General features: G+C 36.0%; 1 protein-coding gene across 5 annotated transcripts in view; it reads right to left on the bottom strand.

The window, feature by feature from the left end:
- Window positions 1-18,646, bottom strand: part of LOC104695381 (uncharacterized oxidoreductase ZK1290.5-like) — a 45,745-nt gene that overhangs the window by 20,927 nt on the left and 6,172 nt on the right. For 4 of the 5 annotated variants that reach the window (XR_002047618.2, XR_002047617.2, XM_010409222.3 and 1 more), the window contains exons 2-3: window positions 11,201-11,449; window positions 4,624-4,725 (exon numbers count right to left, since the gene is read on the bottom strand). Coding sequence is in view for 3 of the 5 variants with exons in the window: in XM_010409222.3 (XP_010407524.1) it covers window positions 4,624-4,725; window positions 11,201-11,449 (351 nt within the window). In the remaining 2 variants the exon portion in view is untranslated. The remainder of the gene's footprint in view (window positions 1-4,623; window positions 4,726-11,200; window positions 11,450-18,646) is intronic. The other variant, XM_010409226.3, reaches the window with a different exon arrangement.

The raw sequence follows: 18,646 nt of genomic DNA, 5'->3' as shown, positions 1-18,646 counted from the left end.
CCAAGACCAGGTGCAGAATTCTGATCCCTGAGCTACTGTAAGAGTTGGCACAATTCCCTCTGGAAGCAAGGTCAGACCTAAATGCATGCAAATCCCAGGGTCTGAGGACATATGGAAGACAGCAGACTGTAGGACAAAACAGAAATGTCTGCACTGAATTCTTTCTTAACCAGCACATGAATGTCTCATGAATAAAGCAGTTGTAATTCATCAGTATGACAAATAAGCATTCTAATACTTTCTGTATGATTTGGGGAAATGTTCATAATATTTGTCAGTTTGGTTCATGGTATGGAATGATACAACTGCTATAGGTTTGGATACCACCATAAATACCTATCTACCTTTGCTGACCAGAACTGTATCACACTTTTCCCTGAAAAGATATTAATGGAAACCAGCAAATTTAATGACTTGGCTCTGTCTATACAATAGGAATACTACCAAAAAAAAAAAAAAAGTATAATCTTGCCTTTGTAGCAAAGAGAAGATAGAGGGCATAAATATACAAATTTCATGTTAAAGAGGGAAAGATGCTGGTAGAACATTTAATAGACTCTAAGGAACCTACTGAAGGGTTTAGCCTGGACAAAAGATGAGTATGTTTAGCCAAAGACTGTCTAGCTCAAGGGCAAAACAGAAAGACACAGGACCATGTTCCAGATGCAATTCAGATGTATTAAAACACCTGAAGAAGGTAAAACTTCCAGGGTGTGTTATTTTAACACAGATAATTAATGTAGCATGTCATACTGTTACAGTAAAAGACAACAATGGCTTTAGAATGCCTAGGAGTGTTTTTGGGCATATCTGTCATGATATCCCTTAGGATTCTGGGAATTTGTTTTTAACCTGAAGTGCAATCTTGAGATAGCTGCTCAGTTGCCTTAGGCAATTGAACAGTGTACTCAAGCACAAGGGAGAGTGCTAAAACATGAAGCTTTCTTTCAAGTGTTCCTGAGATTCCAGCCTTGGGGCAGTAACCAGATTCCATTTAGTTTCCAAAGCATGTTGGATCCAAGTAGTGCAGCCCAAAACTTCAGTATGGTGAGCAATCAATTGGAGAGGGTAACCAGATCCCCAACAAACACTATTTAGATTCTCATTTTAAATAGTTCATGTTTCCAGTTCACATCATATCAGGACAAAAGAGTCTTTCACAAAACACTAACCTCAAATTCCTTTTGATGAAATACAAGAGTAGTGGTAAGCCAGAGCAGGGATTTTTCAGTTTAGAAAATTTTTCAGATTTTATCATTTTTCAGATAGCAAAGGATCTCTCTTGTCACTTGAAACTACTATTTTCTATTTATGATCATATTTTGATGTTACAGCTCAACTCCAAACCTTCATTAGGAGTATATATAAGAAGCATTACTAAGCAGCTATGGCTTAAGAAACAGTAAACTTAAGGATGCCCACACATCTCAATGAACACACATCTACCAATTCCACACCAAGTTCATTGGCACCTGCTGCATTCAAATAGCAATAAACCTGAACAATAAACCCTCTACAGCCAGAGGTACTTGAGAGTTTGTGAAAATCAGACTCTAGACTATGATTTTTAACTATTTATGCAAGTTTTCTGCTTCCTAAAATATTTATTTTAATAATTCTGACAAATATTCAGATTTTTTTAAAACTTATTCCACAAACTTTCTGTTTCTTGGGGAAAGGGTCTTATAAATTAGTGCAGATTGACCTGGAATGGGCAGAGACCCAGCACCTCTGTCTCTCCTCAGTTAGCTGGGTGGGAAGACACTTGAGGCCAGAGTCCTGCAAGTCCTTTGTTACTGCAGCCCTGTGTCCCAGCAGCTCCGTGTGGGCTCTCAGATGAACCTGAATGAATCTTTGTAGACATGACTTAAAAAAATTCTCTCAGAGCTATGAATATAGATGGAGTTGGTATTTTGCTTGTGTCAACTTTTGACCAATGTGACCAATCTAAAAGTTAATATAATCTTTAAAAAAAAACCTTTATAAATTTTTACAGTCTTGAGTACTAACAGTTTATTTACTTTCCTTCTAGTGTAATTGATAATAATAATAGATTATGAATAATTTACATTATTTTAAAATAATGTTTCTTGCCCCAGGTAGGTGCAATTTTGCAGAATCAATATTAACCTGGCTTTAAACTGAGGAATGAGATTTACAAATATGTGCATTCAAAATATCTGAGAATACAGAGAAGTGATTAAAGAAATTCTTGGTAACTTCAGCCAGATCAAAGACTTTGTCAATACTTACATCTTTTAACCACCTCACACAACTCTTGCAGATAGTTCCACAACACAAACCAATTTGTGTTTCTACAGAGGACAGTGGTTATTATCTCTGCACTTCCAGATACTCTTCAGGATGGACACAGCTAGCTACTAGACACGCTACCAAGATGAATAATTTCAGTATTACCTTTGTGAATTGACTGCAGAAGCAAATTATTTGTTTAAAACGTCAATCCTTGAATGTGAAGCATTTAGTTTCTAACTTTTTTTTACAGAATAAACATTTCAAAAAAAAAAAAGTTAACAGAATTCCAAACAGGAACCAATGACTACCTGAACTAATGTCAAGTTCAGAGTAGACAAAGAACTCACTTGTTCATAGGACTTAAAATTTCTTCCTCTAATAAATGAAGATTTTATTTTTTTCCTCAAGTAAGGATTTTGACCAAATCAATTCAATTCAAACCAAGGCAAACATGTTGCTCACATAACACATAGTAAGTCACAAAGATATGCAGCAAGTGTTTAATCTTCAGTGGAAAATCTAGTGGTTAACCATGCAAACAAATTATTTAAGATTTTGCTCAGGAATCATTGCATTTCCAACTCCAGAGTGGTTAACATCTGCGTGTCATTTCAGGAACACATAGTTATGGTCAGGACATCCAGAGTCTGTATCCACTAAGGCAAAAGTGTGGAAGTTAAGGCTCTAAGGCACTTGACTCAACCAGACTATTAAATTTTCCTTCCCCTGTAACTGATCTGAGGTAATTTTGACAACCAGAGTTGGAAAACTTACCCTCAGCTAAATGAATCATGAGTCTACAGAATGCTTAAATTCAGAAAATGACTGACAGTAGCAACACGCAAATTGAACAAAAATGTTGAAGAAATGCAACCACAGGAAATATAAATACAGAATGGGATGTCTGTAAAGAGGTATCATACATAGGGACAAAAATCAAAGGCAACTTTTCTCTGTTTGTGAGAACAGCAGTAGTATTTCCAGTGACTTATTAAAAGACCACTCAATAGCTCATAGTTTTTTCCATTAGGAAGATGTAGAGAAAGAAGAAGTTGCATAAGATAGGAAAGATCACAAAGATGCATGCAGAAGCAGAATAAATAGGATAGGATAGGAATAATAATAGAATGTGAAAAATACAACCTGTTTGCAGCAAATTAGGATGGCATATCTAGGCACAAAGGGCATGCAGTAACTTAAATACGCATCAGAAAAAAAACTTCACAGTGGAAAGATGAAATACCTTGTGGAATAACCCATCTTTGGATGCAAGAGTCATTCCTACTTTGAAATACTAGGTCAGTGAAGCATTTCTTTAAAAACTGAATGTTGTAATGTCTTACATGGCAGAAAACACTTTTAGCAACTTCTCTTATGCTCAGTATAAAAAGAAAGAACAAAAGATGTAACAAAGATAATTTACTTCTGTTTTTGCAGAGCCAGAGCAAAAATAAATGAAGGATTGAAGTGTAAGAGGTGCATGGCTCTGATAAAGCTGGTAGTGAAACACAGCCTGTAATTGCCTTTGTACAACTCTCCTGCTACAATCACTATTTCAGTAACTCTGGGTTAGTGGATAGGCTATTTTATCCAAGAAGCCTTCTCCTCACTTGTGGAACTTCTCTGAAGCTACGAACAGGGTGGCCCACATGGCCCAAGAATGGCATGACAGGATCTTCTCTCACACCGTTTCTAATAATTCTGCATACTTCAGGAGCAAAATCATCCTACTCAATCTACAGTCTACTCCTCCTATTGCTATGAGCATAAACTGAAGTTTGCTGTGCACTGAAAATCAAAATGAGTTATCCAAACTTGAGAGAGTAGCTCTGTTCTTTGACAATTCTTCCCAAAAGTTAGCACCAAAGAATCTGCAGCTGAGTATTCATTCCTCATTTAGCCATTTTATTTTGTTAACTTTTAAAACACAAACGCAGTTATAAAACACCACAATGTATGATAAATTGGAAAATGGCATCATACAATTATTAAAAAATATCTAAAGGAGATAAAATTTGGCATGATTTATACTTAAAAAAGAGGAGGTTACTACAAAGATGTTCTATAGTGTTCAGTGGTGTTCTATAGTGGCATAGAGATTTCAAGAAATCAGTAGATTTCTTCAAGAAGCATGCACACCATTATTAATCTCATGGACAGAATTTGACAATGTATTATTTACAAGCAGCACCAAATTGCTAATGCTGCAATTTTCAAAGAGATTTTCATAACTTACACACCCAAATTCCACTGAAATATGAGCATCCAGTTCAAATTAGAGTTTTTTAAACATCTCTCACTATGAGTTTCCCAATCCCAAAGCACACTATAATTCCTTCTTCTAAGGTAGGTTTTGTTATTTATCACCTTTCTCATAGAGCTCTTCCATCGCTCTCCAGGTTTCAGCTCGGACCTCTCGATTGCTTTTACCTGGAACTTGTGCATCAGGCCAGTGTATCAAATAAAGATCTAAAACAGAAACAGAACCAGACTGCTTATTAAAGTGTCCAAAAAATAAATATATCAAAGCACATGAGACAGCATTTGACCTCCACAATGGCCCCTAACACATTATCATCATAATAGTTCCAATTACTATTCAGTGATCATTACTGTATATATCCAGCTGTAATAAATGAATTCTATAACATCACATTAACAACTGAGGGTAGCAGAACATGCACATGTTCCACATGTTTAGGTCACTGTAATCAGAATTTCATGGTTACATATGTACTTAATAAACTTTCCACTCATAACAAGCCCCATTTAAATCAAAAGGATTTTGGTCACTGGAATTATGAGTGGACTAGTACTTACTAAGTGCTGCAAGTCTTCCACTTCACGGAAGATAAATACATTTGACAGTTCTGCAGATATTTTATACAACCTCAGCAGTGGGTCTGTCTTTTTCCTTTCTAAAGAATACTTCCACTTATGAATTTCTGTAGGAAACCACAGCACAGTCTATATGCAGATTTTTTGTCTTAAGTTTTGTGGCAGCCTTTGTGATTTTTTTAAAGAAATTTTTAAAGCAATATTTTAAGGTGAGAAAATTATGCTTTATTACATTTTTTGGCACGATTAGCATGATTTCAAACACAATTAAGATTTACCACTGGTGAAATTCCCATAGAATCATAGAATCATTTCCTAATATCCAACCTAAACCTTCCCTAACACAACTCCATGCCATTGCTCAGGTCACTGGTCACCAGAGAGAAGGTATCAGTGCTGCCCCTCCACTGCCCCTCGTGAGGAGGCTCTTTGTGTGCTGTCTTCCTGCAAGAAAAGACTTCCATCAATTGAAAAAGGAAGCACTTCCAACATAAACTGAGAAATGTACATGTACTGGACTCAAGAGTTCCAAATCAGATTTAAATTTTAAAAATGACAGGATCTCTAACTCCTTTGTAAGTTTGTAGACACTGCTAGACATTCTGAAGGAGAAATTTAGAGATACTTGGAAGACAATTACATTTCTATTCAAATTCTAACTGCAGATTAAACAGGTAACTGCAGGTATCCCAGTCAAACAGGTTTTGGCCTTTGCTGCATATATTAGTCTGATGAAAAACAGGAAAAGAAAGTAAATAGATGACTGAGATGTGTGCCATTTTCTTTGTGCTTTATAATATTCCTTTTCTGGCAGTTCAGATAGAGTTAAGAAAAAAACCCAACTTGTTTGCAAGAAGAGGTTTTTGCTCTTTGACTACACCACACCATTCATTTACAGCACTTCTTTGTGAAATACAGATCCTCTGCATTGCGAATAATGAAAAAATGGAGGAAAAAAAGGAAAAAAATTCCTTTTATTCACAATTTAATGACTGCACTAATGATTATTGTATAAGGGGGTTGGTATATTAGCTTTCTCCCTCTAAAAATACAAATTCAACCTTGATTTACGATGAAAATGTAACATGAAATTCACTATAATACACCAGCTCCAATTTTGGTACATCAATGCAGCACATTAAAAGTGCTTTACTTACCTTAAGAATCTAATTAGAACAGTACAGAATTCTGTATAGTAAAATACACTAGAGAGATAGCAAGGCAAACATTTTGTATGTGTCACAAAAATCACAAGCTACATTTGCACTTTCTGATATCAATAACCATTTAAATACAACTTTAAACTTTTAGGCTTTTAAATACAATAGCTCTGACAAGCAAATAATCACTTATATATAATCATCTGCAGCATCTGGTTTTGTATCACATATAAGAAGAATGTTGCTCGCTCTTTGGCCTTTTATCCATAAAGTCCACATCCAATTCCACATGCATTCTTATTCATCACCAATCTATGAATAATTACTTCTTCACTAATTTCTCTGAGAAACGAAGTTGTATTTATTAAAAATATATACCAATGTATGGCATTGGAATAAATACCAATTCTGTGATATTTAACTGAAAACTAGTATTGGGATATTGATTAAAACGTTCGGTGAGGTTATGTTCAAAACTCAGGACTACTGAAATACTGTTGCAAATAAAATTTCCACTAATTTATATTAGACATCAACCTAAGGATTAGCATTAGGAATTGCTAACATCAAGTATTCATTTTGATCCAAAATTACATATGCTACTGGACCTACTTACTGCATGGAGACTGCCATGTTTGTATTTAAACTTTTTTGCTTGTATAAAGCAAGTGTCGTATAGAAGTAAGTGAAAGTATCTACCTCACAGAAAAATGGAAGAATTTTATTTTTTTAGTTGCTGCTTGCTATGTTCTCCAAACCAGACTAATAAGAACTGCTTAACTATGCAGAAAAATGTCATTTAGCAAAAATAATCAAACTTCAGCAGAATTTCACCACCAGTTACTTCTCCAAAAGCCTGACTATTCAGTGAGACACCACAGTTTGCAAATGCTCACAGAAATAGTTACATCATGGATTTCCACAGACACAGATGCATTGTACTCTGCTCAGGAAACTTAAACATTCTCCAAAGAAGACTTTTAAGAGATTCGATAACTGAATGATCTCTGGCTTTGGACATCTAAAAAAATGCAACACATCTCCCGTCTCTGTATTAGTGTCTGAGGCCTCTGATGCAAACAAGACTAGCTGCTGGTCCTTTAATTTAGGAAGGTTTTGTTACTAGGTACACCATGTCCATATCATCCTATTATGTTTATTTCAATTTAGGCTTTCTCATTTAAATAAAAATTATTTCACTTTTAGAAATATTGGCATATAGGGCTAGAAAGCAATCTACTAAATCAGCAAGTACAGTCTTCCTGACTGCAAGAAGTATTCATGAAAGATGTGGAGCAAAGGTGCCTTATCTCATAAAGAGTAGAATAGTCCTCCTGCCAGTCATGTGTAAAGCACCTCAGCACAGCTAGGATCTTACTTCTACTGCATAGAAAACTTTCCCTCATACCTGCAGGCCAGTAAAAACAAGCACCTCACAAAACAAGGTCTATGATTTCATTTTTATTTGTACACACATTCACACCCTACACCCACACACATTTTCTTTTGCTTAAACTATTTTCCCTCCTGGGGTACTGTGTTTGTGAGAACAGAAACACTCTTAAATTCCATTTGGAGGCAAGAAATTAGCTTTAAATCATTGATTGAAATAGCTTAAAGCTCTAGTAATTAAGAAATATATAACTTTATCACTGGGGTTTTTTAAGAACAGACTACATTTTTGTTGAGAACAAGGTTGTGCCTTGTAGCATGGGAAAGATTAATCAGTATCTTGAGATGCCTTCCAACCACGTACTTTTTAAAAATAAACTTGAATCAAAAAATCCACCTTGAATCACAGTATCAGGATGCACTTTAGAAAGAAGAAAAAACCTCCAAACATTCACAATCTGGTTTTGTATTTACCAGCTCTTTAAAACATCCTCTGCAGACAGTCAGGCTGTAACGGTGCAGCAATAAGCGAAGGCCTAAAGGTCATTAAATATCAATGCACAGTGGTGCAGGAAAGCTAAAACTAACACTTGAGTTGCTTTCACACAGACATTTAAAATAGAATGGCTTATTGCTTCTTAGTGGTTGCAGCACCTACAATGAACACACTTCCTCTTAACTGGAAAGTACAGGGCCATTTTACACATTTAAAAGCCAACATGATGTTGTGGAAATAAAAGTTTGCAATTCTATTCAAATCCCTAATACAATATTTTTTAAAAAGTCAAAATTGACTAAAACAAACCTAGTTGTATGAAAAACAAGCCCTGCCTTATAGCAAGCCTAAAAGCAAAAGTATATTTTGTAATGTTTCCCAGCTGTCTTAATGCAGTGATCATATTTCCTTGCTTTTCTCAGTAGCCACTGCACTTAATATTGATATGATGTATTTTTCTTTCTCGCTCAATCCTTTTTGTTTTGTGTTTCCTTCCATTGAACAAGGATCAATGTGAAACAACCTCCAAAGTGTTTTGAAGCAATACAGAATCTGGATTACGATAACACACTCATTTCATGTGGCTCATCTATTACAGTGAAGATGCTGATAGCACATTTCTCCAGCTCCAGTTGGGGATTTGTCATAGGCCAGATTTGCCTGAATGGGACAAACTCGGAACAGTCGAAAGGAAAATAAAATTGTTTATGAATTCGGTAACCCACATCAGCATTCAAGAAGTTACTTTAGAGGCTGGATCTAAATCCCAAGGAATGTATTCTGCTACTGCCAAACCTGTAATATCTGCTGCCATTTCATATTGGTTTACTGTGACTGCTAGTTGAGGATCACATTTAGAAAATGGAAGGAGCACAGTATCTGTTACAACCACTGCCCACAATAAATTTCCATCATGTCATGGATATATAATCTACCAGCTCAAATAAAAATCCTGCAACACTGCTCTCCTAGTACCATTTGTTTGAGAACTGTTTATTGAAAAGGCTTCATAATAAGTATTTTACATGGAGCATTTTTCTCTTAAAAAGCTGTGACTGCTTTCAACAGCTCATCTGTTTCAACAGCTGGCATTCTATATATTGATAATGCACAGATTTATTAATTCCTGTTAGATTATTTCCCAGGTTTCTAATTCAGTCTTTATGGATGGACTCAGTAACCCATAAAGACCCTCAAGAAAATGAACATGAACAAAAAGCCTAGCTGCACATTTAGCTGCCAGGGCTCCTGCAGCTTTTTCTTTTTGTACTCTTCTAAATTACTAACTTTCCCTCCAACAGAAAGATCTAACATCACAGATGTATTATTTAGGATCTTTCAGTTTTCTTTATGAACTATGTATCTTTACAAAAGATGTGAACCCCCACATACTTGGTTAATACCATAGAATGAAATCAGGAAATTCTGATTTATCCGGATCAGCATTGATTTAGGTCACTATGGCTGACTAAGTGGTCCAGGAACAGCGATATAAATTTTTCAGACATCTCCACATCAGTGGAAGAAAGGTGAAGAAGAAGGGAATATGAGTGAGTGTATTAAAAAAAACCAAAACAAATATATTTTTTAAAAAAGGAAAAATGTAGTATGGAGACAAATTGTGCAGGGAGCTGTAACATTCCTTAATTGGTCTTAATAGTATGTGCACAAGAAGTCTCAGCTCTAAACACATCTGACAAACAAGTTCTGTTTATGCCATTCCAAGGATTCACTCATATGGTGACAGCATTAGTACATTTCTTGCTCTCAGATATTCTTCTTCTTCTTTCAGGCATTTCTGCTTAGCAACAATACACAAACTCAGTATTTTTGTGAGCATCTACTCCAACCTACTACCTGAGAAAATAAGAACAACTTACAGTACTAGAAGGAATCAGTGCAAATGACTTCTTGGAAGTGAATCAAGTTTTCCTCTCATCAACATTCAGCACCAGTGCCAGAGCAAGCAGAAGAAAAAAGAAAGCAAACACAAAATATAACAAGCAGAAAACAGAGAGGAGGAATAATGTTATTTCTCAGTTTAAAGGAGAAAGTCAGGGCTTGAAATTTTGAGACCTGCATTTGCACGGGACAAACAGAAAGGAATTTTAATTCATTTTGCATTATTCTGTACCTGTGGAAGAAGTTAAGGGATACATTTCCAAAAGAATGGAGCCAAAGGTGTGCATACAAGAATCTCTGTCTAACAAATACAAGTTTTTCCTTGTTCACCTTGTAAAGTAGTCAGCCAAAAAAAAAAGCCAGTGAATACAGCACACAGCTGCCATTAATATTATACATTATTAATTCAGCAAAATTCACTTCCTCATTGAAGTTTGTTTATTGCTAAAATAAGCAAATATGTTTATTTTCAGGTACCTCCTCTCCTATGACCTGTTGCAGGAATTAATTGGCATCATTACTGCAACTCTGCCTGTGTAATAAGGTAGTAGCAATATTACATCTTTGACTACAAGGAGTTTATGATCAGGGTAAATTTACAAGTGCAGCGTTAGTTAAGCTTTTAGTTTTCTAAAGTCTTGTAGATACTTCTAAAATTTTCCCCAAAGCATATTCCATCAGACAGACCAAACCAAAGGCAGTATACAGAATTTTAAAAAGTTAAAAGACCTACAAAGTAAGTTTTAGAAAGGACTCCCATTCCTTGATAAAAAGAAAATAGACCACCGAAGAAACCAGGCATCTTTGTCACCCTGTTGCCAATATATTATTGTAAAGTTTATAAATCCTTATTTCATAGGTTTTGGATGTTTTTTAGCAAAATATATAAAACTCACATAGTTGTTCCTTAAATAATTTTACAATAAAAAATACCTTTACAAAACATTTGCAACAAGAAAAAACTCTGTGCTCTCAACTGTACACCTGTGAACTTCCTAGAGAACAAAGAGAACAAGAAACCTGCAAATGTGTAAATAAAGGCAGAATTTGGTTTCTTCGACCCATCTGTACTACATAATTGTTTTCAGAACTCATTCATCTTTGCAAGTACTCCCATGGAAGGCACAATAAATGAGCTATATGGAAAGATTCATACCAAGATACTCAACACCAAGCCTTTCACATGACTCCAGGCAGGCCTTTTTTGTGCTTTCATAGCCACAATCACTGTGCCAAAGTTTGGTAGTTATCCAGAGGTCCTCTCGCTTCACAGCACTCTCTCTGATGGCCCTTTGGAGGAGGGATTCACAGCCGTATCTTTTTGCTGTGTCAATGTGACGAATGCCGCATTTCTGTAGGGCATGGACCACTGCAGTGTGGGAATAGCCACCCTGGTGGGAAGTACCTAAACAACGAAAGCAGAAGTGAATTGTCAGCAGTGAATTATGAGGGGCATATTTTATAATTGTTTTCAATTTTTCCTTCTTTTTTTTTGATATATTGACACAAAACCTTCTTAATTAATTTTCATTTCCTAATAGTAAAGGAATGGGAACTGACTGATCTTTAGGCTTGTAAAATACATGAAAAGGGAGAAGTTAGTGCTGATCAGAAGTAACTCCATCAAAATCAAATATCAACAGCATTTAGCTATAAAGAAGTGATTTAAGGAGTTAGGCTGAAAATCATCAAAGATAAAACACATACTTTATGGAAAATTAATATATGTCTCTTAATTTTCATATAGAAGCATAAGCAGATGAAAATATTTTAAAGAAACCAAAACCCCAAACTGTGGAAGGTATCTTTTCAGCTTTATACCGGCTAGGCTAGTACTTTAATGCCTTAGAAAGCCTCGAGCAGCCTAGAGAGGTAGCACGGGCGATCTAGCACTTTAGTAGCTCTAAAACAGGCAGCAACACCAAACAACTTCTAAAACCATTTACTTTGCAAAAAGCATATCCTGGAACCTTTATTCTGTTGGACTCTTGGTAGCTTGAAGTTATTATTGCATTGTACAATCCCAGGCTGCACCATAGTGCAGGTGCCATTTACATAATGTAAAACTCAGCAGTAACCAAAACAATGGAATCCTACACAGGAGTTACAGAATGGGCATATGCAAGGAGTTTCAGTAACAAAATCCTGTTACTGTCATTGTGTGGGGATTCACTGGACGTGTATTTTGCATGTCAAGGGGACGGAAGGAGGAGGAGACTCAGCAGGAAAAGCAACCAGCAGGAGGACTTCAGATAAAGAACTGGTTGAGAGCAAGGAGGATGATGTTTCTACTTACCCTTTCCTGTTAGTTGTTTTTCCTGCCATGAGCCCCTCACCCATTCACCCTCACTCCACACACTTCCCACAAACAGTATTTTCTAGTTTGTTGGAGGAAATGCTCAGTCAGTTCCAGTCAGCTCCCAAGTCACCTCCTTCCAAGCTGATAACAGTACTTAAAGGCCCTCATGCCATAAACAACAGGCAGCACAAAGTGGTTCTGTCGCTGACTTCAGAAATGGCCCTGCACAGTCCTCAACAGGCCACAGCAACCGGGCTTCAGCCACTGCTAAATCTAAATAAATGAATAAAGGACTCGAGGTCAAAGAATTATTTAAAGTGAAATTTGTGTCTGTTCTTACCCTTCTCTTTCCCTCCAAACATGGTTTTTATTTGTACCTCAAGGACTACCTGCACATTATGAAATTACCCCTGCAAATGGCCACCCAGGCTGCCAGGAAAAGGGCACAAATGAAAGCACAGGTGCTCCTCCTCAGAGCTTCCTAACCCCAATGGGGCAACAATGCCCAGGGGAGGCTGCAGGACTTTCTCACTCATTTTAACAGCACGTGACAAGGCAGAGAATTTACGTAAGGCAAGCCAGGTTTTCCTAAATGCTTATCTTTTTTGCTCATTCCTGGTCTTAGAAGGAAAGCCAATAAGTCTTGCCCAACACTCAAAGTCATTTACACTAAGATATAATATGGTTGATGTCACATCCATAGAGATCAGGATCATGACATCCTGCTGATCACAGCAGGACAATTTCCACTTTATATTTGAGACCAACAAAATGTGGAGTAGTGAATTCTTGACTTACCTTCATAGACTTTAAAGTGATGAAATTATAATACTATATTCCTATAATTTTGACATGCATATCATAAGTAATTTACTTTCATAAATTAAAAAATACATAAATAAAGTTTTTAATGTTCTAAAAGACAAAACTTTAAATCTTTTTTTTATAGCAACTAAATATGATTACTAACTGGCTTAATTTCTGAGCCAACTAAAAATAAATGTCTCTACAACTTGTTTTACATCAAAATAACTTAACCTAAGTCAACTTGGTTTTCAAAATAGCTATTTCAAAATCCTCATGAATGTTTAAGAATTTTAGATGACTGCAATGCTACTACATTACAATTATGGGCTAAGAATATATATGCAATTTTACATTATTCAAGTCCAAAAGGAATTTCAATACGGAATTATATAACTAGCATAGAAACATTACTATACTTCTTCATAACAAACCCTTCACTTTTAATATGCTGGTACTGGTGCAAAATAAATGAGGTTGTAACTATTGTGTCTGTTTCTGGCTGAATGGACATTTCTAAGCACAGAATGAATGGAGTTCATTTAGAGGTCTTGCAAATGGACTCTGACTCTTTTCATGCATAATGGATTTCAGTAAGAACATTTAGGACAAACAACTTTTTTTTTTTTTTTTTCCTAATTTAACCCTTTAAGTTAAAGGGAGAGAGGGGCTAAGAAGGAAAAATCAGAAGAATTTTGTTATTGTTCCCCATTCAGTGATGGCACGCACACTCGTTACACAAGAAATAAAGACAGCAAGATCAATCTGGAGGAAATTATCTCAATTTCTATGCCTAAAAATGAACTACAACAGTCCTGGTACACTAAACAGTAATTAAAAAGAAATCAGCAATTATTTAATATTACCACTTTGCAAGCCAACTTAATCATGAACAATAGGTTGATAAGCTAATTATGCTACTACAATAACACTCCTAGACTTTAGAAATCACAGTTTTCTTGTGTTTACACATGTGATTAAAGAAGTTACAAAGTCATAGATGCAGAAGGATGACAAAAGAAGGTGGAATGACTGAACTTTCTAATTTTTTTATATTAGAAATTCAAACAATGCTATTTCAACACATTAACATTCTTACAGGTTTGGGATTCCCCTTTGCTCATAGCGACGTAATTCACACTGTACATGTATATTTAAAGACAAAATTCAATCATGCATTTAAAACTAGTATGGACCTGCACCCTTTCCATCCCCGTCCTGTTTCTAAAAATATTTAATACATTTTTTTCCCTAGAATTTGCTAATAAGAAATAGGAATTCCTTTCAAGAAACTATGTCAAATATACGTACATTTGGAAAAGCTTCCTATTTTTTAGCTAGTATTTTAACTTGTTTCCTAGGGAAAGAGCACTGTTACCTCACTGACTGAACTAAGCCAAATTTGACAGATTGGAAGATGTGCAAGACAATTACATTCCTATGGATTTTGTGAAAAACTGGGGGTTGTAAGGGACAAGGATACTGCAGTGAAAATACAGATAGGTCAGAGGACACAAATCCATGGAAAGTAGGCTTAATTAGTTACGCTGTTATTTTGTCACAGTTACTCATCACTTTGTTGGTACCCTGAAGAACACTGCCATCAAAACTGGAGTGAGAAAATGCTCTGAACAACCCATAAAATGATACAAAGATTATCAGAAAGGCAGAATCCTTTTCATAATGCAGTTGCTACAGGGGACAAAAACCCAACATGCCAATCAGCAACACCTCCCCCAATCCCTCAAAAATAGAAAATCAGCAACATCTCCACCTCTGACACCACCAAATATGTGGAACAAGTAACAAACCACCCGCTATCCCCCCTCCCAGATTTATGCACCAGCTCAGCTCTCAGTCTCATTAAACTTTCTGTTCTCCCTCGCGAAGCTGTAGAACTACAGAGAGAGATCCAAAGCACCAACAGTTTTTCAAAAAGAACCAGGATCTACTTTCTCTCCCTGCTTTCTCCCTCCCTTTATGGAGAAACGTCTTCATGTTCTTTATGAAATGTGAAATGATTATTCATTTGCATATATAAAAACGTCCAGTGATATGAATAACTTTGGCGACTTGAATTCAGTGGAATAACACTAGGCAAGTTCCTGCTGGTGAAACCCCGGCCAGAATAATTAGAGATCATGTCAGAGATTAATGATCTTCTGACATCAGTACTAAATTAAAAGAGTTGACAAAGAAAACACCTGCAAAAATGCCCATTCCTTGCTGATTTTTTTACCTCCAAGTAAGTAAGAGCAAAAGCTCAAACATCCTTTTATCAATTTTTACACACTCATTGTGTATATTTGGTACTGTATGCCATAACAGGCTTGACATACCTCATTCTATTAGTTTTATTTCTACTAGTTCAACATTACATCAATATAACATCTTATGAATATATTGATTTTTTTTGGTGTTCATATAGTTTGATTTCCTAATTACCTTATGAGCAAATGTGATGATAAAACATAAAATGGCCATACATAATGCAAATGAACATATAACACATTTCAAGGTTAACTGCTAATCCACTCACAAAACCACATGCCTCTTCTGTGGAAAGGCTCAAGGACAGACAATCCTTACTTGCTGTCCATCTTACATCCTCCTCCTAATTTTGTATTCATATGATCGTCTGACAAGCTGACTCAGATGGTTAAATGGCCAAAAAGAGAGAGTACAGTTTCAGAATTATTCATGAACCTGAATAATTCCTCAGAGGTGAAAACCCACTAAATTTTGGGCCAGGGATGGAGCAAAACAAGTTCCCCCCTTGGCAGCCACAGTTAAATAATTTGATTTAATAAATGCTTTTATTCACATTTTAAAAAAAAATAAAATCACGGCTGTGTCCCAGCCAATCAGCAAACGATCAGAAAGACCTTCTCCATGAACTTGTCTCCTGGAGCCTTTCTTTCTATTATATTCCCCAACACCATCCCTACAGCTGCTCTCAGACAAGCAGATAATGTCACACTTACTTTCTATCACCACAGCACTACAACCCAGGTGTTCTTACTGCCATAGTAAACTATTTGGCACAGTTTTATCTTAACAGGGTCAGTTACTCTGAAAATCCTATGTAGCATCACAGGACAAAGTATTCAAGCATCCCCTCTCTTCTGGAGTGTAGGGTTTTCCTCTGCAGCAGCTGAAATCAAAGTCAACCTCGCTATGAAGTTCCTACACTCTACCATTTTCATGGGGCAACTAGAGACTATTTCAAGCCAAGAGATCCAAATTTAATAACAATTACTTTTACAAAATAACTTGGATAATTTTTTCAGAGTACAAGACTGGCACCCAATGTGTATATAAAACAGGGCAGCTACTCCTGAGGGAATGGAGCCTATAGACACAATCGGCTTCTGGAAAAACTGGTAGGACCCCATCAACAATAACAGAGAGACAGTGAGCACACTCCCTTATATAACCAATGGTTCTCTAACTGGTCAGAATGAAAACAGCACACAGGTTTATCTAAAACTCAGTCATTTAAGGCAAGTTTCTCCTGCTTCTGTAAAAGTTATTTGGATTATGAATGGTTTAATTATTTTAGTATGTAAGTTTTACTTTGGCAATGCTTCTCTTTCTTATTCTTTTGTTTGTTTGCTTATTTGTCTGCTAAACAGATGATGCATTGCTTAGTGCAAAGGTGTCACTCTGGGACTGCTTTTCCCCTGTACGACTCAGAACACACTAACAGAATTCAGTAACAGAAGAAAAAAAGTAAGCAAGCACGATTTTAAACTCCGTAATTCTACTCAGGCAAGTCTACACAGGCACCAAGAAACAAAATGCAGGAATACAACCTTGCCTCAAGGAAAGAGGGTAGGAGAGAGCCATTACATGTTTATTATGTATCCAGGGAAAGGGAAGCCAGAATTGCTGGTTTTCTCTCTTCCTGAGAGGAAGGAAGAAATAGCAATGAGCCATTGTTGATAGAAGCACTCTATTCCCTCCATCCCAAAGAGACTCTGGTTGTAAAGGATATTCAGATCATCTACTTTAAAATGACCACACATTTCTGTTCACTGACCCACCATTTATCTCCTCAGAACCTTAGACAGGAAAGTAGGTTCAAGAGCAACTTCTCAGAAAGTGTCTCACAGCAATCCCAGAAAGTCTGCAAGTGGCATCTGACATCAGTGGGATGCTATTGCTCTGATACAGCACCAATTCACTAATGTATTTCTGGCAGCAGAAATAACTATCACCCCAAAAATGCAAGTATTTTTTCAGCAATAGTAAAGAGACTTCCACTGGAAAAGTGCCAGATATTTAAATTATTCATCTGTAGAAGTCAAATATTTTAATCATGCACAACTTATCAATAAAATCTGAAAAGAGACCTATACATTTGAAAGGCAATTATGAATGTGCAATTCACGTAGAAATTTCATAAGCAGAGCAGCAGCACACATTTATTTAAATGCCTTTACAGACAGACTGCCAAATCTTGAAGCCTCTCTTTCACTCCACACTTTCCCACCACCGTGAGAACTATTTCTCATTAACAACCAAATTGGTTTCAGATGCTCTGCTATAAGATGTTACCTTAGAAACCATTTGGTAAAAGACTGTGGCTTCCTTCCATAGAAATCTCAAGCAGTGAAAAGGCAGATTTTCTGGCATAAATCAAATCCAATTTCTAGGGTTCACTAAACCTTTTCTCCTCAGAATAATGTTTTGTGACTAGATCTTAGCAGTTAATAGTGCACGAAGAATTGCTGGTGTGAACCAGTTTTAAATTATTTTCATTCTATTCTCTTTCTTAACTCAATTGAAATTACTTCCAATACTTACCGTACCTTGATAGAACGTTTAACTTCATAACTAATAGGATATGTACTATGTACAGCAAATAAACAGACTGAACAAAAGTATTATTTCCCTTCCTGTTTCAAATATGTCCTTAGACTGCTCTACCTGATGAGGATGACATTAATTAACTAACGTTAGACATTTGGAGATACTTTACAAATAAGACAAATACTACAAATGAGATAAACCCAATATTTTTCTCCTGCATGAAACTTTCACAAAAAAGAATGATCAAAAGAAAATAAAATATTAAACCCATATTCTGTACTTAATTAGAACATTATCATAATCATTCCTGCTGTGAAAGGCTGACCTAAAAATAAATTATATTAATAATTTATAATTATGCATAATCAACATACAATTATGTAGAGGGACAGCAAATTTAAGTGTAGTTGAACATGAGACCAATGATTCAAAGCCAGTTAAAACACTGTAAAGATAATATTATAGGAAAAATTATAAAGAGAATTGTGATTTGTAGTGACTCATAGCTTTACACAATGAAAATGTATGTACAATAATTACCATTGTGACATCCTAATTCAAGCTGATGGGTAATTTCTGACATCATACCAGTGCCCTTTACTTGCAAAGTGTAATTGTGAATCATGACAGATCCTCCTCCTGCACTACCACGTGGCAGTGTGAGGTCTGAGACTTGCCATGTCC

Source organism: Corvus cornix, chromosome 8 (genome assembly GCF_000738735.6).
Source record: "Corvus cornix cornix isolate S_Up_H32 chromosome 8, ASM73873v5, whole genome shotgun sequence".
NCBI classification, from domain to species: Eukaryota; Metazoa; Chordata; class Aves; order Passeriformes; family Corvidae; genus Corvus; species Corvus cornix.
The sequence above is the reverse complement of the archived record's forward strand: the minus strand, read 5'-3'. Positions and strand labels throughout refer to the sequence as shown.